The 24906-nt window shown below is 39.2% G+C and overlaps 1 protein-coding gene across 1 annotated transcript in view; it reads right to left on the bottom strand.

Annotated features, from left to right (window-relative positions):
- Positions 1-8498: 8498 nt before the first annotated feature.
- Positions 8499-24906, bottom strand: part of LOC124144457 (guanylate cyclase soluble subunit alpha-2-like) — a 103330-nt gene continuing 86922 nt past the window's right edge. Inside the window, exons 7-10 of the mRNA XM_046513863.2 lie at positions 23927-24093; positions 18318-18461; positions 13934-14088; positions 8499-11069 (exon numbers count right to left, since the gene is read on the bottom strand). Of these exons, the coding sequence (XP_046369819.1) occupies positions 10871-11069; positions 13934-14088; positions 18318-18461; positions 23927-24093 (665 nt within the window). The 3' untranslated portion in view covers positions 8499-10870. The remainder of the gene's footprint in view (positions 11070-13933; positions 14089-18317; positions 18462-23926; positions 24094-24906) is intronic.

The following is a 24906-nucleotide window of genomic DNA, read 5'->3' as shown; positions in this document are numbered from 1 at the left end:
GCAACTATTGAACTGCATGGCAAGTATTTATAAAACGACCGGGGGAGGAAATATTCTGGGGGGAGATTTTATTTCGTAGGGTGGGGGACAATTTATTTCGAGAGGGGCGGAACTGTACCGGTATAAATTCGCCGGGGGGAGACTTTATTCTGGGGGCGAATATATTTCGTGACACCGGCTATTCAAAATCAGGGTATCTTTGTTCGGCGATCTGATCATTGAGGAATAAGTCAACCAATGAAATACAACCTGAGCCCTAGCCTTAACCAATCATCGTGCATAACGGCTGACCCTTGAGCCAATGAGATCCCATCTTGCCCTGACACCAACCAATCATCACGCTTTACCTACCCACACAGTTACCCTTGACCGAATGAGAGACTTTCCAGATCCTAATGGTCCCTTAAGTTCAACCGCGATAGCTTCTATTTATCCGAATGACATATACATGGAAGAGCCAACTTTGTTAGATAAATGACATCACGTGATCGGACGAAGTTTTACCGATAAATTACGCTTGTAACGTGACGCGAAAACCGGAGTGAAAAACCTCAATTATGACATTTTGTAATTGGGTTCCATCGACTGGATGCTGTTAGAGAGGAGATGCTTTAGATTCTAAGAGAAGTGTTTTTGTGGATGGAAGTCGGAACTAGTTAGCATCAATTAAGAAAGTATCTTGATATTGAATACCTCCTCTCTACTGATATTGGCTTCGTGTCAAATATTATTCATAGTTTCAGATCACGAGATGCAGTTATTTCTTTCCTTGAAAGGGCGGTCTCAGATTCTTCGATTCGATGAACACTTAAAATACTGCGTGCAGTCATTCATCTGATTAAATGTGTGAGAAAATAGTTGAATTGGTATTATATGCGTATTTAATGCATATTCCACAAATGATATACGCGGATGAGGGTTTTATGCAAGTAGAAGCATGATCATGACTGATAAACGAAAAAAGAAATTGTTAATTACAATGTAACTGTTATTTACACAAAGAAATGTCTCACACTGAATAATGAGATCAGGTGAATATACCAAATGATACATAGTGTGACGTCACAAGAAGTACGCTCTACAAAGAGATGTAGAGAACATCATCTTATCAGGTGAATGGACCCAGGGATCTCAATGAGATAAATATACACAGAAATGTATAAAGGAGTGAGTGAGTATGGTTTTACCCCGCTTTCATAATTAGCACAAGAACTCAACGTTGAGTGAGTGAGTGAGTGAGTATGGTATTACGCCGCTTTTGAGCAATATTCCTGCAATATTACGGCGGGGACACCAGAAATGGGCTTCACACATTGTACCCATGTCGGGCATCGAACCCGGGTCTTCGGCGTGACGAGCGAACGCTTCAACCACAAGGCTACCCGATCGCCCCTTGACAGTACAAGACCGTATCAGGTGAATAAACCGAGGAATATATAGGAGAATAGCATCATGACCGGTCAACACTAAGAGAAGATTAGGAGCATAACACAGGTATAAGTGAATATACCCAGGGACATATAGGAGAATAACATCCTAGTTGGTGAATACATCCAGGGATACTGAGGATAGCATCGTAGAGAAGTGAATAGAAGTGAATCTGTTAAGACAACTCGTTATGTGGGAATATAAGGGTCTAAATATTTCAACAAGTTTTTTTTATATATCCATCGACAGAAATATAAACATGTGGGTCTAAATACTTCAACACCTTTCGGAGATCAGCAGCAGAAACGGGAATATATTGGTCTGAATAGACCCAAATAAGTTCGACCTGACAGCACAACAGGGTCTAATAGGCTCAGAATATGCCATGAATGTCCTGGCACTTGATGTGGCCCAGCCTTTTTGTCAGTGTATGTTATACTATGGAGTTATACAGTCGGAACGCTAAGACCTTTTTGAGCAAGTGAACCTGGGCACCCTGTACACAATGGCTGTATTAAGAGGGTGGTCTATATTTCAATGGGCATCGACCTGGGAAGAGCCACTCGACGTTGTTAACTTGTTGAGTAAATGTTATCATACACCGGGAACGTAGATCCGGGACGTAACATTGTTGATCTTTGGTCTTCCTGAGCCAGTTGCCATTACACTTTACCCAAGCTGCTTTGATCCTTACGTCCTTACTTTTACGTCAATAGCCAAGGATGCAAAATTATTATCATCTTGTACTAACATAGAATATGTGTGAGAACTTACTTTCTGCTGGTACGGTACACATGCAACTGGTGAGGCACATGTCTGCCTCGGTAGATTTCTAGGGGCAGAGACACTCGATGTATGACCCTATCGCATGTTTGAATTTGAATTTGAATTTGAGTTTGAGTTTGAGTTTGAGTTTGAGTTTAAATTTGAATTTGAATTTGAATTTGAATTTAAATATAAATGTATGCATTTGAATTTGCAAAAAAGTAAATTAATATTATATTTCCAAACGAGGCTTAAAGAAATCATTCATTTTGTGCTAGATATGTACACTTTAGATTCAGACCTTTGATCTAATGTTAGCACAACCCATGTTTAGCCTCAAACAAAAATGTGTTTGAAACACTGCATTAGACATTTCAATTCTGTTTTAAAAGAACAATATCTAATTATTATCCCACCAGACAAGACATCTTTTGATCCAAAATAATAAAAACATGCATAAGGGCAACTAATTGTTAATATATTACTTGAGAAGAGATAGGTTTTTCGGTTACAATCTGGCGTTAGTTCTCAGCACAGGTATAAGGTTATCTAGGTCACTATTTCTAACAGTGAACTTCCCCGTGTCGAATGATTGATGCCCCAAGGGTACTCCAACAGCAACTCTAAAACGTCCAACACTCCTAGCCTATCCCACAGAGTGTAGCACTGTGCGCGTGCTGGGAGCGTTGTTCCCCTATCAGGCGGTTATAGTGGCGAATGATACGGAAGCAAAAACTGGTCAAATGATGAATGATATTGTGACGCGGAATTTCAAAATGCGTAGAAGGAGCCGAAGGATTTAAAGATAACTATAAATATGTATATACTATTACGTGATAACCCATAGGTGATGCTACACGTGTCTTTCACATTCCTCATAAGCATCCTTGATAACGTGGAGCCTCCCAGATGCTTAATGACTTTATCTTATCCAAAGCACAGCGTAATTTATAGCTATATGTGAAGGCGAACAACAATTTATTGTGAAACACTAAAACCGTTCAAGCACTTACGAGCAAACTACACCGTCGATGCTTCAAGAGCAGTGTGGGGATTGGAACGTTCAGGCCCTTGTTACAAATACAAATGTACATGCGGCTTTGGGTCCCGCTTTGAGTTGGAAACAACAACGTTGTTTTACAGACAGAGAGGCGAGATATGGTAGGTCGGAAGCAAATAAAAAGACATAGAACATTCCTGCCTGCGACCATCGCTTCAAGTTTCAAGAAACCGGAAGTAGAGGCCATATGTCCTGAAAGCTGAGATGTAAACTCCTTGTAATAAACACTGTTACCGGTTCTAGTTATGACATTATATAAACAGTGCACTTATAGCACATTGTAACAAAATGTAGGTCACGTGTTATAGTTTAAAACACTTGTATTAGCAGCTGTAGCATATAGAGAGATCTGCTTACATTACCGAGGGGCAAGTTCTAATAGAGAGACAGCATTCGCTTACATTACTGACGAGTCAAGCCTCTGATAAAAATATATTTGCTGACATTACTGTCGAGTCAAGCCTCTGATAAAGAAACGTTTGCTTATATTTGTGAGGGACAATCCTCTAATAGAGAGATAACATGTGCTTACATTAGTGAAGGGCAATCTTGTGAAAGAGAGATATTTGCTTACGTTACAAAGGCGTCAACTATATGATAAATACACATTTGCGTATATTAGTAAAGGCCAAGCCTGTGATAGAGAGACGGCATATTAGATTTAGGATACATTACAAACGCGTCAAATCTATGATAAGAAATATTTGCGTATATTAGTAAAGGCCAAGCCTGTGATAGAGAGACGGCATATTTGCTTACATTACTGAGTGTCGCGAGTCATGCCGCTGATAAAGAAACATTAGCGTATATTAGTGAAGGGCAAGGATGTGAAGGAGAGACGGAATATTAGACTTAGGATACGTTACAAACGCGGCAACCCTATGATAAGAAACATTTGCGTTCATTAGTGAGGGGCAAGCCCCCATAGAAACATTTGCTTACATTAGGCAAGATTTTTTTGGATGGACCACATGCGCTTCTGTTTACAATAGTGAGGGGCAAGAAGTTTATGTTCGACAACATTTACCTACAGTAGCGAGGGGCAAGAAGTTTATGTTCGACAACATTTACCTACAGTAGCGAGGGGCAAGCAGTTTCTGTTCGACAACATTTACCTACAGTAGCGAGGGGTAAGAAGTTTCTGTTCGACAACATTTACCTACAGTAGCGAGGGGTAAGAAGTTTCTGTTCGACAACATTTACCTACAGTAGTTAGGGGCAAGAAGTTTACTATATACATCATTTGCTTACAATAGTGAGGGGCAAGACATATTTGATATACATCATTCGTTCACAATAGATAGGTGCAAAACGTTTCTGATAGACACTTTTTGCTTACAATATAGAAGGGTTACAAGTTTCTTGTAGACAACATTATTTTGCTTAGAATAGTAAGGGACAAGACGTTTATGATCGACAATATTTGCTTACATTAGTAAGGGATCAGCCGTTTCTGATATACATCATTCGTTTACAATGGTTAGGAAGTTTCCGATGTAAACTATTTGCTTACAATATGTAGGGGCTAAAAGTTTCTTGTAGACAACATTTGCTTAGAATAGTAAGGGACAAGACGTTTATGATCGACAATATTTGCTTACATTAGTAAGGGACCAGCCGTTTCTGATATACATCAATCGTTTACAATAGTGAGGACGTTTCCGATGTAAACTATTTGCTTACAATATAGAAGGGCTACAAGTTTCTTGTAGACAAATGTACATTTGCTTAGAATAGTAAGGGACAAGACGTTTATGATAGACAATATTTGCTTACATTAGTAAGGGATCAGCCGTTTCTGATATACATCAATCGTTTACAATAGTGAGGACGTTTCCGATGTAAACTATTTGCTTACAATATAGAAGGGCTACAAGTTTCTTGTAGACAAATGTACATTTGCTTAGAATAGTAAGGGACAAGACGTTTATGATAGACAATATTTGCTTACATTAGTAAGGGATCAGCCGTTTCTGATATACATCATTCGTTTACAATAGTTAGGAAGTTTCCGATGTAAACTATTTGCTTACAATATGTAGGGGCTAAAAGTTTCTTGTAGACAACATTTGCTTAGAATAGTAAGGGACAAGACGTTTATGATCGACAATATTTGCTTACATTAGTAAGGGACCAGCCGTTTCTGATATACATCAATCGTTTACAATGGTTAGGACGTTTCCGATGTAAACTATTTGCTTACAATATAGAAGGGCTACAAGTTTCTTGTAGACAAATGTACATTTGCTTAGAATAGTAAGGGACAAGACGTTTATGATCGACAATATTTGCTTACATTAGTAAGGGATCAGCCGTTTCTGATATACATCAATCGTTTACAATAGTGAGGACGTTTCCGATGTAAACTATTTGCTTACAATATGTAGGGGCTAAAAGTTTCTTGTAGACAACATTTACTTAGAATAGTAAGGGACAAGACGTTTATGATAGACAATATTTGCTTACATTAGTAAGGGATCAGCCGTTTCTGATATACATCAATCGTTTACAATAGTGAGGACGTTTCCGATGTTAACTATTTGCTTACAATATGTAGGGGCTAAAAGTTTCATGTAGACATTTGCTCAGAATAGTAAGGGACAAGACGTTTCCGATAGACAATATTTGTTTATAATAGTGACGGGCAAGACATATCTGATATAAGGCATTTGATTACAAAAGTGAGGGGCAAGACGTTTCTTATGGGCATTATTTACTTGCATTAGTGAATTGAAAGTGTTGTTTGTTACTTATTATTTTCCTGTTTCTTAATATACTTCATACGAGTTTTGTCCGCTTCAAACTTTCCTGCTACTTTTCAACAATGGACTACAGGAGGTGTACACAAGAAGTGGCTGCCGTTTCTTGCCATGAATTGAGAAAACCGTCGAGTCTCTTTTCGCGGTTGAAGTTGTGTAGAACTACTGCAGAATGAGTACCTAGACAACCATCTGCTATCAAAATCAATGTACTAATTGATGACCATGTTTGGCCCCAACATTCGTAGCCGATACAGATGTGTCTATGATATAAGTGGTCAGTCACATTGCCAGCACTACTCCAAAACCGGCATCTCGGAATATAACAGAACACAATCTTTGTAAATGGTGCATTTATTTCATCGACTCGCATACTGCATATAATGCCAATACATAAATGATATGCAAATGTGTTGCCCCCACGTACACACGACGGATTCTCACTAAAACAGGTGCGTGATCACACAACGAAATACCATAACATCTGCTGATATAGAACAGGGATGACCTGGTCTATACATAGACGTTCGTCAACAAGCAGACATTTTGACGGCATCGTACAATATGGTAAATATATCCCATTTGTAGAAATATAATGGAACAGGTGTTACATTGACATGTCAATATCGCCACACAAATATATTAATTACATATTATAAACATCCGTCGGAGAGTTACGTGCCATTGTTTCAGAATTCTTCAACAGTGTGAATTGGTACGTATTGAAGTGAAGGGCCGTTATGCAGTGGAGGTGCATATATATTGATGCATTTGTCTACTATATTGTGATATTGCTTTGGTAACGCTAATTTTGTGACACACTTAGCAATGGGATGTAATTACATAAAAAAACATTAAGGATTGATATTTCAGGCGGTGATAATGTCTCAAGGAATAATTGCTCGTTGACGACAAACAAACATTGTGTTTAGTACGAGACGTCCTGCAACCAGTTTTGTAGAAGGTCGACATAAAGTGTAAGTACAAACATTGCATGTGTAGTGTCAGACAGTTCTGTTGTCATTATCTCGACATGATCGCATGTATTATCAATACAAACAATGAATATAATACATCGCCAAACACCTCAGTAGTACAAACGTGTGCAGGTATGATCTAGGAGAAATCAAATACAAAGTATCTTCGCAGACGCAGTGTGTGGTATAATGACACGAAAATATTAACAAAGTGTTTGATCTGCATAGGGAACAACATGTAGCTCCTAGTGATGACTTAGGTTAGATTAGAAGTATCTTAGTAAAACCAGTATATACTGGTAAATTTAGAAGTATCTTATGATAGTAGACCCCGTATGTCCTGGTCAATTTCGAAGAGTGTTACCACAGTCAATCCTGGTAAATTAAGAAGTATCTTATGATAGTAGACCCCGTTTTACCTGGTAAATCTAGAAGAATCTTACTACAGAAAACCAGGTCAATCCAGGTAATGTAGAAGTAATCACTACAATAAAACCCCAGTCAATCCCAGTAAATATAGAAGTATCTTACTGTAGTACAAATTTAGAAGTATTTTACTCCAGAAAACCTAGTCAATCCTGGTACATTTAGAAGTATTTTACTCCAGAAAACCTAGTCAATTCTGGTACATTTAGAAGTATTTTACTCCAGAAAACCAAGTCAATCCTGGTAAATTTAGAAGTATTTTACTCCAGAAAACCTAGTCAATCCTGGTAAATTTAGAAGTATTTTATTCCAGAAAACCAAGTCAATCCTGGTAAATTTCGGAGTATCCTACTACAGTAAAAACCAGTCGCTCCGGACGGTACCGATCTCAGTGAACTCGGGTGAACTATCAAAGTTCCGGATTAATGGATTATGGGAACGTGGAAATGTCTTTCAATAATATTTAGATCTAGCATAAAGCAATCGTCAAGAAACGGTTTCATGATGAAGGGTGTCCGGGTTTATGGGGCTTTGCATTGTCTATGATACTTGGGTTGTTTTCGAGAACATGTTGCCTTACACAAACTAAGCGCAGAAGAATTATAACTATTCATGAAAATACCTGCTCTATTATTTAAATTTCTTTTCAACTTTAAGGTATTTTGAATTGAAATATCGATCTGGCGTGATGGATTTATGCATAAATGCATGTGTATATTAACGTGTGAAAGAGCAAGCAATGATGTGTAAACTTGTCGATACAGGCGAATTTGCGGGTTAAATAGACGAAAGGAAAGCTGTGCACATTTTGTGTTGAGTAGTGAAGAGCTCTAGGTGATTGGCGTAGACTTTAAAGAAGTCATGTTGGTCAGTGCACAGTGTATGTCATACTGAATATTGTGTAGTAGTTAATGACATTTGACAATTTCAGGGCATTGCTCACCGAAAATCTCACAGACATACAACTTACAGTGTGACACATGGCATATTGGTGATAATTCAAAACAAACAAACATATTGTTATATCATTTACAAATGTGATACGTATACTGTTGCATCTGTGAACATATATATTTTTTTCACTTTACATTGTTGAAGACAAAAAAGTTGATAATTAACAGAAAAAATGTGACAGAACAACAAATCGCGATTTTGTTTTCCACAAGAGACACATAAGCGTATCTGTCATCATGTTAACTGTGCAGATGTATTTGTAAATATTTTGTAATGATTGCATTCATTCAATGTCTTGTTTCACACCGTTTTGTAACACTATTTCGGTTTTATCACGGTCAGCCAGCTTTAAATGTCACGAAAGTGACGGAAACCTCATCGTATTGCTGAAACCAATGTGTATGGTATGAGTACTGACATACCAAGAATATTTATCAGTACGAAACCAGGATTGGAGCGTACCTCGGCGCGCGTAGGCCTCAACTCAACACAACGAATTTCGGCGCCTTAGGAGGAGTGAGCCATTAGTGTCCCCTTAATATGAACAAACTTAAGGTAATGCACTTTTACAGAAGGGTCATCGCAGCTCCTCACATTAACACCACCGAGCATATGAAAGAACCCAAACACAAACATCTAGCCAGAAACGGGTTGATTCCTAGGCATTGTATGCATAAACTCTGTATCGTGGACAAGGAAATATCTGCCATTCTGCTGTAGCAAATATCTTTGATTGAACTAATTCTGAGACGACATTGTTTTAATATGATACTTTTGAAAAATGAGGCGGTATTTCTTCTTGTAAAAAGGGAAACAAAAAATTGTTGCTTTGATCAGAAAACACTCTATTGATTAAGAGGGATTTGAAGAAAAAGCCCACATCCTCGTAGAATTTTCATTTTCGCTCGATTTAAGTGATATCTGACAAATAAAAACATCAAAGGAGATTTCGAGATCTGGAGCATTGGAATTCTTTAGTCAAGGGTCCAGTGTCTGCCGATGCATAAGGGTGGTCACTTAACAAGGTAGCATCCCCATCCTTCTAGCCAACGTAATTATATCAAACGCTAAACAAAAAAAAGAGTTTAAAATGTACTTAAATCGAACAAAATTGCAGCATGTGGCACTAGGTATAGGATCGGTTACAAAATGATCCATTTGTTCTAAGGCTGTGTTCAAATTTCAAGAGACCATATTCAGTATCATTTCAGACAACCCTATTGGGTATACAATGTATAGAAGACGGTGCAGGACACACACATGAACAAAACCAATGCATATTAACCTCATGACTATGCACGACAGTGTGGATATTACACACTACACAGTGTGGAGGCTTTACCAAATCATAAGTCGTTAATGTTTGTAAATCTGGATGAGCAATAACGTTCATTGTGATAATGATCTGTCCTGGACTTTCACCAATTCCCTTGACATCTAACTGATGAAGATTCAGATTGTAAAGCATATGATGCTGTTTCTCGAACAATCCACGTAAACCCTTAAAACTCGAATAACTTTAAAAGACGAATTGCCGATTTATATACCTGTAATATGTGGCATTGGTCAAATAGAAAATCGAATCTCTAAGATCTGTTGACATATGTTTTATTCTGTTTCCAAGTTGTTATAAAAGTTTACAAAATCTGATAAAAATGTTGCTCACAGATTGTTAAGACAGTGTCTAGTGTCCTTTGCTAGTCCAGATCTAACTTTTGCAATTAATTCACTATAGATTAGCATACAATCAATAAAACAAATTGAGTTGACAGGCATCAGTAGGTTTCAAATGGCTTGAATTAAACTTGCTCAGGCTACCAATTAGCCCGGGTCCAGTTCTCAGTTAAATCAAGCAGCCAATTGATTTGTGTGTTATCATAAAATTTTCGTGCTGCATTTGAGCAGTGATACTGTACTTTACTTCTGCAGTGATGTTCTATTTGCCAAACACTTCAAACACACATACTGTTTTACAGCGTATGAAGTATCAAATTGTCGTTGACAGTAAACACGAACGTTCATGGCATTATAATGAGCCCAATTAGCGTTAGCTGGTTAATTTGCTTGTATTATTTGCTCTTGAAACATATTCAGGTTGGTTTGTTTTACCACCCCGTGGAAACAAAAATAAACTTAGGTTTGTGGATTCTTTGGTAAGCATACATGCGTGGTTAAAGCAATAGTATAAATACAAAGAAATAAATAGGGATGAAATAATAAACATCGAGGATTCAATATCACAGACTTCAGTGCCAAATGTTAAGCAATTTGACCACTACATCCTAACACTTGTCGACTCTCTGTCAAAACCTGCCTGAAAATTTAAAACGACTAAACCCGTTTGACAGACTTAAAATATGTTCTGATGAGGTGAACAAGGGGACTAATTTCTGTCTAGCTGACTTATACACCTCTAAAATGATGCATATAGTCTGCTGCAAATGTATCACAATTCGCTCTGATAATGAAAATTAAATAATCCTGATAAATACATATAAAGATCATCTCTCCGCCGACAGGTCGTAATGTTCAAGGGCTAAAGCGATGTGGTCCGTCGTCTCGATGTCCGACTCTGGAACGCCCGGATGTGTGTAACTTTCCAGAAATAGTGGTACGCCTTCAACGTTTTCCGGAAATCCGGGTGGAAGGTCTTCGCGCGTGCGCGGTATGAAGTTGAACCCCGGGGTGTCCCGCAGTAAACTGAAAAAGACAAACATAAAATTCATGAGTGTATATATTAATATTAAATCGAATTCCACCTGCATCGCTTGTTTTTTTCCTCCCATTTCATTGAAGCTGATACGCCTTGATATAACGCAACTCACTCACACACTATTCCAGTTCCTGTTGACGGTGACTATATGACTTCATCTAATACACCCATCTCAACCCTAACCCTCTGTCCAGCACTCTCTTCGTCCTGGGTCTCGTACCCGCTTAAATCCTCAGAAAGAGATACGATAAAATGAGTATCGGGTGGCTTTTACAATAGTTCAGAATGGATATTTCATAGATGGGTCACCACCTAGAGTTTTGGCAATTATCATCCTATGCAGTGTCACTGGATACCCCCATCAATGCTTGCTGTTCACTCCATTGACCACTGGTTTACTTTTACCAGACCCAACAACTCCTGATTTACAATTTTACTGTTACATGACATTGTATATCTAACTACGTCCTAAAATCATATTCACTCAAACACATTATTTTCCTGTGTCTACCATGCCAAGTGATTATTATCGCGTCCTGTTGCATTATGTTTGGCATAATTTCTGACCTACCGTGTTTTATACATAGAATAATGTTACATTTACCTATTCCCCCCAATCTTGCAATCCGTCCATCTGTATATAAATGTCTGTGTGTATATATAAATAGCTCAGTGATGTAGAGGATACGATACCTCTAAATCTACTTCTATTTACAGATACAGCGAAACTTCGGAGTATTAGATAAACAATATCAGTCAAATCCTTCCGATTATTTAGCAATAAACATGCAAACTCACGAGGTGGTACGAAACTACAGCGAGAAACCTGACAGGTGTTCACTATACTCAGTCAGCCATCTTATCTCAAGACGTGATGCACTCAGCAAGATTATTTCTCGTGCGCTGTGATTGGACACGCCGATAACGCGGAGACGACAACAACAGGATGAACTATAAATATCATCATAATTACACATAATATGATGGATGTGTTCCGATTGGAAGTGGTTGTTATCAGATTGTGTTCGCCAGATTTGCCGGTCCGCTTGTAAAAGGTATGGTAGAGTTATCATAGAGCATACGTCTTCGCATAATCTTATTAGACGCACACTTCGGTTCCGGTCATTATTCATGAATGACCGGTATGTTTCCAAGTTAATCACTACTTTCCACTTAATTAATTGCTGATTCGATAACCTACAGCTATGTGTGCCATCAACAACCATTGTATAAATTGACAGGCATACTTCAACACCTATCGATGTTGCAATTGCCAGGCCTTCCGACTTACCATCGTAAACGTCTCACTGTTTCTTTATCATTTATCATCTTGAGTTTAAGGCCATAAAACATGACATTAAAGGAGCCGGAAAGGAAACAGAATAAAGGCTTATCAATAAGAACTTGAGTTTAAGGCCATAAAACATGACATTAAAGGGAGCCGGAAAGGAAACAGAATAAAGGCTTATCAATAATAACTTGAGTTTAAGGTAATAAAACATGACATTAAAGGAGCTGGAAAGAATGCAGAATAAAGGCTTATCAATAATAACTTGAGTTTAAGGCCATAAAACATGACATTAAAGGAGCCGGGAAGAATACAGAATAAAGGCTTATCAATAATAACTTGAGTTTAAGGCCATAAAACATGACATTAAAGGAGCAGGAAAGAATACAGAATAAAGGCTTATCAATAAGAACTTGAGTTTAAGGCCATAAAACATGACATTAAAGGAGCAGGAAAGAAAATACAGAATAAAGGCTTATCATTAATAACTTGAGTTTAAGGCCATAAAACATGACATTAAAGGAGCAGGAAAGAATACAGAATAAAGGCTTATCAATAATAACTTGAGTTTAAGGCCATAAAACATGACATTAAAGGAGCCGGAAAGGAAACAGAATAAAGGCTTATCAATAAGAATTTGAGTTTAAGGCCATAAAACATGACATTAAAGGAGCCGGAAAGGAAACAGAATAAAGGCTTATCAATAATAACTTGAGTTTAAGGTCATAAAACATGACATTAAAGGAGCTGGAAAAATACAGAATAAAGGCTTATCAATAATAATTTGAGTTTAAGGCCATAAAACATGACATTAAAGGACCCGGAAAGAATACAGAATAAAGGCTTATCAATAATAACTTGAGTTTAAGGCCATAAAACATGACATTAAAGGAGCAGGAAAGAATACAGAATAAAGGCTTATCAATAATAACTTGAGTTTAAGGCCATAAAACATGACATTAAAGGAGCCGGAAAGGAAACAGAATAAAGGCTTATCAATAAGAATTTGAGTTTAAGGCCATAAAACATGACATTAAAGGAGCCGGAAAGGAAACAGAATAAAGGCTTATCAATAATAACTTGAGTTTAAGGTCATAAAACATGACATTAAAGGAGCTGGAAAAATACAGAATAAAGGCTTATCAATAATAACTTGAGTTTAAGGCCATAAAACATGACATTAAAGGACCCGGAAAGAAAATACAGAATACAGGCTTATCAATAATAACTTGAGTTTAAGGCCATAAAACATGACATTAAAGGAGCCGGAAAGAAAATACAGAATACAGGCTTATCAATAATAACTTGAGTTTAAGGCCATAAAACATGACATTAAAGGAGCCGGAAAGGAAACAGAATAAAGGCTTATCAATAATAACTTGAGTTTAAGGCCTTAATACATGACAATAAAGGAGCCGGAAAGGAAACACAATAAAATAAAGGATACGTGTATAAATGGTGACATTTTACAATAAATGCAAGGAAAGAGAAGAGATGATATGTTGATAAAGTAGATCTGAATAGCATTTATTTCAGGTTAAATAATTATAATGACGTCCTTACTTGTAACTGATTGGGCTGACGTTAATCTTCAGGGCAACGCTGCCGGATTCAAACTTGTTTGTGATGGTGACGTTGTTTCCAAACAGACAGTATCTAGGCATCTTGGTGCCCACAACCCCAGCCAACACAGATCCCGTATGGATGCCGATCCGCATCTGTAAGATGAAACATACAAGAACTATACATGAAATGAAAAATCATTATATCGATATAAGAATCTCAAGAAAATTGAATTTTATAATTGTGAACTAGCTTCCTCATTATATATATATATATATATAGACCGCCTCCGTGGTCTAGTGGTTGAGCGTCCGCCCGGAGAGCGGAAGGTCCGGGGTTCGATCCCCGGCCGCGTCATACCAAAGACGTTAAAAGATGGTACTTGTTGTTACCCTGTCTGGCGCTCGGCATTAAGGGGCTAAAACAAGGACTGGTCGGCTCGGAGTCAGTATACTGTGTCTGAGTGGGGTATTCATGTTAAACTGCGGCATGGTATCTCAGTGAGCTAGCACTATAAATCGGCATCAGTCCGGACTAGTACAAGCAGCCACACAAACACACACACACGTACATGCACGTCGCTATATAAGTGCAATAATATTGGACGCGTTAAACCCAATTTCACCTCACCTCACCTATATATATCTATCTATCTTGTCGCTTGAAATGGAGCAGAAAAGGTTAAACTCAAATATCATATCAATAAACCACATATTGAAAAGTTCAAATACGATCGTCATAATGCCACAAGGCTCACTAGAGCGACGTAAAACATTCCCATTAGTAAATCTATACTATAGTTCCAGTACAATAACATACACTATCTTTGCAAACAGTTGCCAACCGTATAATGCCAGAACAAACACGATAATTCATTGATGCGATAAATGGTAACGATTCATAACGTATCAGTTGTTAAATATATCATACATTGGCAATTTAGTGGCCTTTAACGTGTTATGTGCCAATGATGTTATAACCTCTAAAAGAAGATTGTAAGTAGATAAATGATTCCTTTAAGTGCACAAGTATTTATCTATTCACATGGGGAAAATGTACGCTAGCATTCTCAAACCAACATAACTAATTCTAACCATGAGGCTACTGCGAAAGTTAGTTGATCTTGTAATTGCAGATATGTTTACTGAATATCCTCGACTGTTATATCACTTAGAACGTGTTCATTAACAGTCATGATTTAACTGAAAGAGCGCGAGTGACCAATATTTTACGCCGCCATCTGCATGACTAGAATTGATCCCCAGCAATCAATGATCGGCCGGATCAAATGGATCGTCACTCCGTGACTTCTTTCATTGCGGCACCGTACCCCGACAGTGTGGATCGTTGTTCATAATATCAATCACTGGATTGTCTTGTCCAGACCCGATTGTTTTCATGCCACCAACACATAGCTGGGATATTGCTGAGTAGGGCTTGAAACATCAGGCAAACAACAAAAATCACACCGGCCTGAAAAAGAAAATTAATAATCGAATCTGGACGGGCACCAATGGTTGATAGCAAGAGCAACAATCCTTGCCGTCGAGGGACAATAACAACAGGTCGGAGATTGTGACTATCCGATCCTTATTGTAAACTGTGACTATCCGATCCTTATTGTAAACTGTGACTATCCGATCCTTATTGTAACCTGTGACTATCCGATCCTCATTGTAACCTGTGACTATCCGATCCTTATTGTAACCTGTGACTATCCGATCCTTATTGTAAACTGTGACTATCCGATCCTTATTGTAAACTGTGACTATCCGATCCTTATTGTAACCTGTGACTATCCGATCCTTATTGTAACCTGTGACTATCCGATCCTTATTGTAACCTGTGACTATCCGATCCTCATTGTAACCTGTGACTTTCCGATCCTTATTGTAACCCGTGAAGATTCGGGGGTAGAAGAGGTCTTCAGCAACCCATGCTTGTCGTAAAAGGCGACTAACGAGATCGGGTGGTCAGGCTCGCTGACTTGGTTGATGCATGTCATCAGTCCCAACTGCGTGGATCAATGCTCATGATATCAATCACTGGATTGTCTTGTCCAGACTCGATTATTTACAGACCGCCGTCATGTGGCTTGAATATTGCTGAGTGCGGCGTAAAACAACAAACAAACTCATTGTAACCGGCACTAACAACAAGCATTGTGTTCTATGTATCAATTCTACCCTGACATTCCACAGAGGAACTTAAAGAACAACAGTGTCCGCGTATACGATTCGAAGATTTTACGAGGTCGAAAAACACACGCACAAGACAGAGCCGCCACAGATTTAGCCGAGCCTCCTGCCAATGATTCAGCTTTATCGTCTTTCATGTACTTTTGTAACACTTTTTATGATGACACTCTCTGAGAAAAACACACACAAAGTGGTGAGTGAACTGCTCCAGAAATAATCCTGTCGGCATAAAACTTGCAACAGACACCAGCATGAAAACAAACTAACCCTGAAAATACTCCATAGGTTTGAAAAAGTAGCAGGTGCCCTGAAATTGGTGTCAAGCCAAAATTCAAAAGCAATTTGTAGAAAACCTAAACTTTGGTATTGTCGACCTGACAGAAGAAGATCTCCACACTTGCTGGTGAGCAGAGCGCGTGTAGACAGAGAAGGGCTGAACACTATCTATGTTGAAAAACATCGAACAGCCGGTTTGAAGAAAAAAAAAGTTGACTCGGGATCGGTTGCGAAGGAAAGCCAGTTAACGAGTTGAAATAGATTGTGTAACTTCAAAACGAGTTAAAGAATAGCTAACGCTCTTGTGTTTTATAAGGTTCAAGGCAAGAAGGGGTAATGCTAAATGCAGATGTGTTGGCGGAGATGTTTTCGATCTGAAGGACTTCTCTGCTGAAATATGCACTTAGAAAATGTGAACAACTGCATTAAACGTTTCTCGGAGATTCAATTACAACATTAAGTACAGCCTTTGACAAAAAAAGCTGTTGTAAGCTGCAGGAACTGACTGCATGGGGGCGATTACAGACGCCGGCGGCGTTACAGTATTGGCGCAACGCATGCAGAGAGTGGAGAAGATTATGTCATCCTAGCAGTTGATGCCCGGCATATATCTGATACAGCTTATAATAAACGAGGACTTAAAAAAAAATCCTATCTACAGCTTATAATAGGGAACCATTAAGTTCAGGTAAGCATGTTGGACATTCCAATATATTTTTGCTTACTATAGAATGTCAGAGCTAAAACGTTTCTCGACCTTTTAAATGACAAGTATTTGAGCTAGCGGTTTTTCACACTCCTTCAGATATATCCGAGGCGTAAGTTGTGAAATACGCAGGCAGGATTCATGGCTGTTGTGGCTGATTGTCGGTTATTTTTTTCTTATCAGTTTTTGTGACGCTAGATTAAAAAGTAATGGCGTTAGCTTTTCTGTCTGTTTGGCTCAGCGTTTTAAGATGCAGTCCTAAAAATAGTTGACGAAATAGAAAATAGACAGAAGAAATGTTATTTGTAGCTTCTCGGCCTTACCGTTTTCTTGGGTTAACCGTGGCATTGACTTTCACGTACGCGGATGCAACCGGTAGTGGTTATAATTTTCGCGCACTTTTGGTGTCACCATTGCAATACACGGTTCCTTTTTGGTCAGAATGTGTTTGTTTTCATGAAGACAGAACCATGAGTGTCACTAAGATATTGTCTTTGTTTTTTCTTTTCGTATATAAATCGCCACTTACGTATGAATGTGTCAGTTTTCTCTGAAGTGGGCAAGTTCTACACTCTGGGAACACCCGTCATAGGAACTGTTCTTTACTTTATGAAAAAAATCGAACACACATAATTTGCACACTGTAGATATCGTTTTTTCTAATTCTTGGAACTGAACATGTCACGTCTCTATGTTTATCATATTTCTTGCGGCGGTCGGGTAGCCTTGTGGTTAAAGCGTTCGCTCGTCACGCCGAAGACCCGGGTTCGATTCCCGACATGGGTACAATGTGTGAAGCCCATTTCTGGTGTCCCCCGCCGTGATATTGCTGGAATATTGCTAAAAGCGGCGTAAAACCATACTCACTCACTATCATATTTCTTATTGCCTGGACAGCTTAGTGCCGTTGTGCAAAACAATCTTAGCGCTTCGACTGTCGTAAGATTATGTTAAGGCATGGGAGTTACGATCACCTTAGCGCAAAGGTCGCTTTGCACAACGGCACACTTGTCGAGGGTTCGAATCCAAAAGTCGTCCTGATCATGAATCCGTGTTAGTTGTAGGAAAAAAGTGGCATATGTCCATTCGTCTAGTTGAGTTTACTTCCCATCCACGCAAAAGCCATGTGTAATTGTGTCCCGAGCATGTAAACCACAACCTCACTCACTCGGCCTCAGTCTGTTGCCATCCTATACATTCCTACCTTGATAGCTCCACCATCGTGCGCTTTCTGTGACGCAGCTGCCTTCATCATCTTGATTGCCATCCATGCGATCTGCAGGGCGTGGTACTTGCTGGCCCGGTGCAGCCCTCCTGCCACGCAGTAGGCGTCTCCGATTGTTTCAATCTGGTTGCAACAAAGACGTTAATTGACATAACCGTGCTTCAAATTGTATTTTTTAATATTAGTGTTCATTATGAAGTTTACATTAAAGGAATCAAATTCTGGTCTGGAGGCTACACACGCCAACGCCAATGCGGGCATCTCCCCAAAACCGCATCGTCTGATACAAGATATGTAATTCTAACTCCAGAGAACAACCAGCCCAGATCCATGACAACAAGAGCTCATTTCGCAAAGAAAAAAAATATTCTCCTTTGCCCGACATCGCACAGAAGCAGCACTCCAGCATACCAAAACACAACCCAAGTGAACTATAAGGAGGATATTAATTATATTTGTTTTCTTTGAAGTACAAACTACTCCTTAAATGATATCATTCTACTTAATTTTTACATTATAGTTTCCTTTCTTTTAATTTGTCTGTTCTCATCTCCAGCAGAAGAGGGCGACCTGGATACGTGTGATGCTAACAGTTGCAGCCTACAACGATCTGCAGCACTTGGTTGAGAACATAAAACCAGATATTGGGTCTTATCGAACAATTTGTTTCCACATCAAATCCATTATCAGCCAAACGAGACGATTTGTTTCAGTGATTGTTGGTACAGTTCCCCATTGCACCAACTGAGAAAGCAATCAAAAAGATGCTGATTGAGATTTTACTGAGTGTATCGTCTAATTGTCGATGATTTTCAGGAACAGACAGAGACTTCTTGAAGGATATTTTTTTCCTAATTAACTAAACTAGGATTACAGGACAGCAGCACTGCAGGATTCAAGATAGGAGTATCAAATCCAAATCAGCATTCTATTTTAAGGTCTTAATTGCAAATTCACAAATTAGGCTGGTCCGTCAGTTGGTTGGTTTGTTGTTTAACGCCGCACTCAGCAATATTCCAGCTATCTGACGGCGGTCTTAAAATAATCGAGTCTGGACCTGACAATCCAGTGATTTATATCATGAACATCAATCCACGCAATTGGGATCGCATGGGTCACTGAAGACCTATTCTACCCCGGATCTTCACGGGTCGTCATTCAGTGGGTAATTAAAATAAATTGTTTCTTCTTCACGCTTAATTCCAGGGTACAATGGGAACATTATTCATCCCTCCTCACAGTGATATTTTTGGAACATTGCTAAAAACGATGTAAAATATATATTCAATGAGTTTATGAATTAGGAAAAAAATGAAATAATACGTATTGTCTCATGTCCTTTTCCAAACAGGTTTGCATTGATACCAATATACCATCCTACCCTGTATTCTGTTCACAGTGGGTCAAAACACATATGTTGCGATTTCAAAGTCATTTGTCTCAGGAAGTACCACGTTTCTTTATTACCATTTGTTTCAGTGTGAGGTGCGAAATATGATCAGCGGATCCATATACAAATAAGAGAGGACCTCATGTACAAGAATGGTGCCGCATCGGACCATTGAGCCACGGTTTGGAACATTACTTAACGCTAACTTCACTGGCGTATTTATAGTGCTAGACATGTTGAAACGTACCAGGCAAATTCCGAACTGCCAGCCATTTCCAGACTGTCTCAGTTGAAGGAAGATTTGGTCGGTTGGTTTGTTGTTTAACGCCGCACTCAGCAATATTTCGGCTAAATGACGGCGGTCTGTAAATAATTGACTCTGGACCAGACAGTCCAGTGATTGATATCATGAGCATCGATCCACGCAATCGGGATCGATAAAATGGATCAACCAAGTTGGCGAGCCTGACCACCCGATCCCGTTAGTCGCCTCTTACGACAAGCATAGTCTCCTTTACGGCAAGCATGGGTTGCTGAAGACCTATTCTGTCCTGGATCTTCATGGGTCAGTTGAAGGAAGACTAGTTTGCTAAATGCATGCATGTATCCTTAATCATAGCAAACCCTGGTGAATGCAAAGGTTTGTTTGTTGTTAAACTTCGTATTCAGTAACAGTCCAATTATATGAGGGCTATGTGTAAATAATCGAGCATGGACCAGACAATCCGGTGAGCCTCATGAGCATCGATCCATGGAATTGAGATATAATCGCATGCATCAACCAAGTCAGCGAGCCTGATCACCACCTCATAGCGTTATTCGCCTTTTACGACAAGCATGGGGTCCTGACAACCGATTCTTAACCGGATTCGCACGGGCACATGTTCAGAGACATTCCTAAATATTTATCAATTCTGTAGTACTTAAGTCGTAGACAAAATGGAATGAGAGTCACTGTTTTTCATAGCCAACATCAGCTTTTCACGTAATCAGATTATCTTTGAATGATCTTCACGGGGAGAATACAACGGTAGTCAACGATAAAAAAGTTTCAAAACAGGAGCGTCTTATTTACAGAAGAATTACTTAATGAAAAGTAAATAAGCACTGATTACAGGGAATAAAAAAAGGCATATCAATAAAAAAGTTGGTGTTTGGTTGTGTGATACAAACACAATCAGCATCTTCACAAGGCCACATTAGGTGGGCGAGTAACAGCATGCAGCAACTCTGATGGCGAATGCAGTATCTGGTAATAAACATTCACGTATCTTTATTATACATTTCGCTCTCCAAACCGGCTCGGCAAGAACTGAAGGCGGCTCGCAGTGGGAATATTATTTTTAGAAAGCATTGAAAGTGATAAATCTGGTACAATACGATTTTGGGAGGCTAATACCACAAGGCACTTAACTAAGATGGATGTTCATTATTTTCATATGGTACAGACGCATAAACTGGTATTTGCAATGATTTGCTGCGATCATAATGTATATTCGAGGCAGCGCGACATCAGCGATAACGACATGTTAAGGTAAATAATTATTCCATCCTATCCCACTTTTTAAATTTTAATCAGTATAGGACTATGTGCCAAAATCTTCGAAGTCTCTATTAGTTTAAAATATTCACTGCTAATGTTTGTTTGTTTGTTTGTTGTTTAACGCCGCACTCGGCAATATTCCAGCTCTATGACGGCGGTCTGTAAGTAATCGAGTCTTGACCAGACAATCCAATGATTGACAACATGAGCATCGATCCACGCAATTGGGATCTATGACATGAATCAAACAATTCAGCGAGCCTGACCACCCGATCCCGATCCCGTTAGTCGCCTTTTACGACAAGCATTGTAGTCTTTTACGGCAAGCATGGGTTTCTGAAGACCGATTCTTACCCGGATCTTCATGTATCGCAATATGAATGCACATATTGCTCGTGTGATGATGCTCCTGTAACTTTCCGGTGAAAGCCTAAAGAATGCACATACTAAAGAATGCACATACTAAAGAATGCACATAGGTGTTGAAGTCCAGTCTAAATCATTTCTACTGAAATCAAGTCCGGAGTTGAAACAATTTTATAATGTCAGAATCATTTTAAATGCTATATCAAAATTACGCTAAATGCTTATCCTGTAAACAGATCAAACAAAACGTATTTCGAAACTCGTGGCAATATAGTTCTGGCGAACAATGTAAGACAAATGGGAGAGAAGCACTATTGAGCATTCAGATCCATTGTCCCTAAGTCGTGACTTGTAACGTCAGAGAACGTGACGAGTCGCCCGCTTCCCCTGTCGCTTGATGCCCCTTCACAACAATGCTCTTAGTTCCTGTCAGAGTCATTTTCGGGGTGTATTTTACCATCCTTCTCAGGGAATTCGACTCTACCTATGTACGTGCCTCCAAGCAGACCATTACTGTATCGTATTTTGTGCAGGGTTCTACCTTTGTGTCCACCGACATGAACGGCGGTCCCTGATCACTTGGAGCGCATGTTCTACGGGTAATTAAGTCCCCTGGTGTGTTGATGTAGGGTTGATGGTTGCTAGTTTTAACAGCAGTTTTGTCTTGAAGAACGGAAATCCGCGTGCGGCATAGAGAAGGGTTACAACGAAACTAAACCAAACTCGTGCATAATTTAATAGAAACGTATAATCGGTTCGTGTTGCATTGTGGAGGATAATGGCAATGTGCCCATTTGCACGCGCACAAGCGATTGTGTAACCCTATTAGGGAGCAACCATTTGATTTCTTGAGGGTCGTTTTTTTTCTAAAAAAGTAATCAAGCCCCCGATCAACTGAAAAAAAATTGCGTGTGGTTTGCATAGTAGGGAAACAATTAATGTTCCCTTTTCCTTCAGACATGTGTCTACAGAATACAGTTAGTTTTAAGGATTTAATTAAAAAACAGAAAAATTGAGCACCTGCTCATGTTGGAAAAATAATTGAGCTCTTGAATATTAAAAAAACACCTTGAAAGTCAAATGTTTGTTCCCTTATCCCCCCATTGGCTGGAAATATAACAATAGAGTTATGCAAAATGGACCACTGAGTGAGAGACTTCACTTATAAAAGGTCTGGCCGCCTACGTGGTCCAGTGGACAGAGCGGCTGCCCTGACAGCATGCCCCAAAAGACGTTTTAGATGGTACTTTTTGTTACCCTGCCTTGCGATGTGCATTAAGGGGATAAAGTAAAGACTGGTCGTCTCCGATTTATTCATGGTAAACAGCGGGATGGTATGTCAGTGTGATAGCACTATAAAATCGGCATTAGTCCGGACTAGTACAAACAAAAACACACACACACACACACACACACACACACACACACACACACACAGACACACTAATCAGAGTGTCAAAAACATCCACCAGACTGTATGATAAGAGGGATAACTTGAACATCCCGGCAGCTGCAGCATTTTGGGTCTACATATCACAGCTTTTGGGGTACAATCGAGCATCCTCTTTCTACGAAGATTTCAAATAGCGTCATACAACTTGCTCATAAGTTGTTTGACCAGGGTTACAACGTCCAAAACCGCAGAAGTTTTTGCAAATCTTTATGGTGGAGAAAATGTCCAAATTTGACGCATCAGTGACCAAAAAGATACCTTATGCAATTCCCAATTTTGACTTGCACCACATGTTTCCATGATGAAAACTTGACTTGACTCTGCATGTGTTTGTACCACCCGTGCGACAGGATACCTGGTGTCATTACTATTTGATAGTGATCCATCAATACATCCCCCATTATGTTTTTTTATGAGACACTTGCAGGTACTAACACGTCAGTTACAGCTTTAATGCTGACAAGAGGTCATCAGGGGCTTGTCTGATTTTCGGGCATAATTATTATGATCATAGGAAGGGGTATCTGTTTTAGTTTTAAAAGATAATGAAGTAAACGGAATAAGTAACTGTAGTGTTAAGATGTGTTTTTACAACATGTGGTACTGTCATATCCTAAGAACTTGTTACACGTTACGCTTTAGGCATCAAAATCTGTCATATAAATATTATACATTTATTGGTGGCCAAGTAGATAGTGCTTAGCTCATAATGGAGAACAAGTTCGATTTCCTCAAATCAGTAAATTGTGGATGCCCATGTCTTGAAATTGCTTCCTTGTGACCAAAAGCGGCGTAAATTCAAACATTCAAAAACAAGGTTTCAATCACAGTGTTACCTTGTACACGTCGAGCAGGCCGCAGTAGTTGTCGAAATGGGTGTAGAGGGAGTTGAGCATGTTGACGACCTGCATGGGCGTGGCCGTGGAGCAGATGGCCGTGAACCCAACAAGATCACTGAACAACATGGTGACGTCATCGATCTTCATCGGTTCCACACTTTCACCTGGAAGGAGATGACGTTATGAAATTGGTGAATTCCTCAATAACAACGTATTTTCATCACTTTACCCTCCTGGTCTTTTCAGACTTGTAGCAATGCTATCGAACTCACTTAACAAGCCGCCAGAGACTCTCTGAAGATTCCACAACAGCTGACTCCTGAGGTCATAGATTAATGCTGACTCTTGGTGGGAAATTAAAAAAAAAGTATAGCCTTAAGCTGTGCAGCTCATCTGGTTCCAAATGATATTTTTACTTGAGAGTTGTGCAATCATCAAAAAAACGAAATACTGTAAAAACATATCATCAATGTTGAAACCTTTTGCATATTGACAACAATATGCCATATCGATAAAAAATAAGGGAAGTGATGAAATGATAGCGATGGTGAAATGACGATAAAATGTCTGTAAAACTAATTTGGAGAGTGCAGATCAATATCTGGATTGGCCACCATGTTGGGCGATACATCCACGACACCTTGATGGCATAATGGTGATTAATTTGTGTATGGTTGCCCTTGGTATTGTCACCATTCCGCCTTAAGAGCTACCCAAAGCTAGGCCACGGTGGCGGGTGCAAGGTCTCTTTTCTCGGGAACAGATGCTCTATTAGGGCGAATTGGGGAGATAATCGGTGACGACCTGTGCACGAGGGGTCTGTCATTGTCATTTTGCAGTTCAAAATTTCTGCCGATAGTTTAAGCGAATTGGGACAACGTCAGGTCGCAATATTTCGTCAACATATTGCTGGCCAGTCAAATGTCACCTTGACACGTGACAATCCGGGCTAGAATAGGTCTTCAGCAACCCATGCT

Source organism: Haliotis rufescens, unplaced genomic scaffold (assembly GCF_023055435.1).
Source record: "Haliotis rufescens isolate VD_foot unplaced genomic scaffold, xgHalRufe1.0.p SCAF_7, whole genome shotgun sequence".
NCBI lineage: Eukaryota > Metazoa > Mollusca > Gastropoda > Lepetellida > Haliotidae > Haliotis > Haliotis rufescens.
Note: the sequence above shows the minus strand (reverse complement) of the source record. Positions and strands in the feature narration are given on the sequence as shown.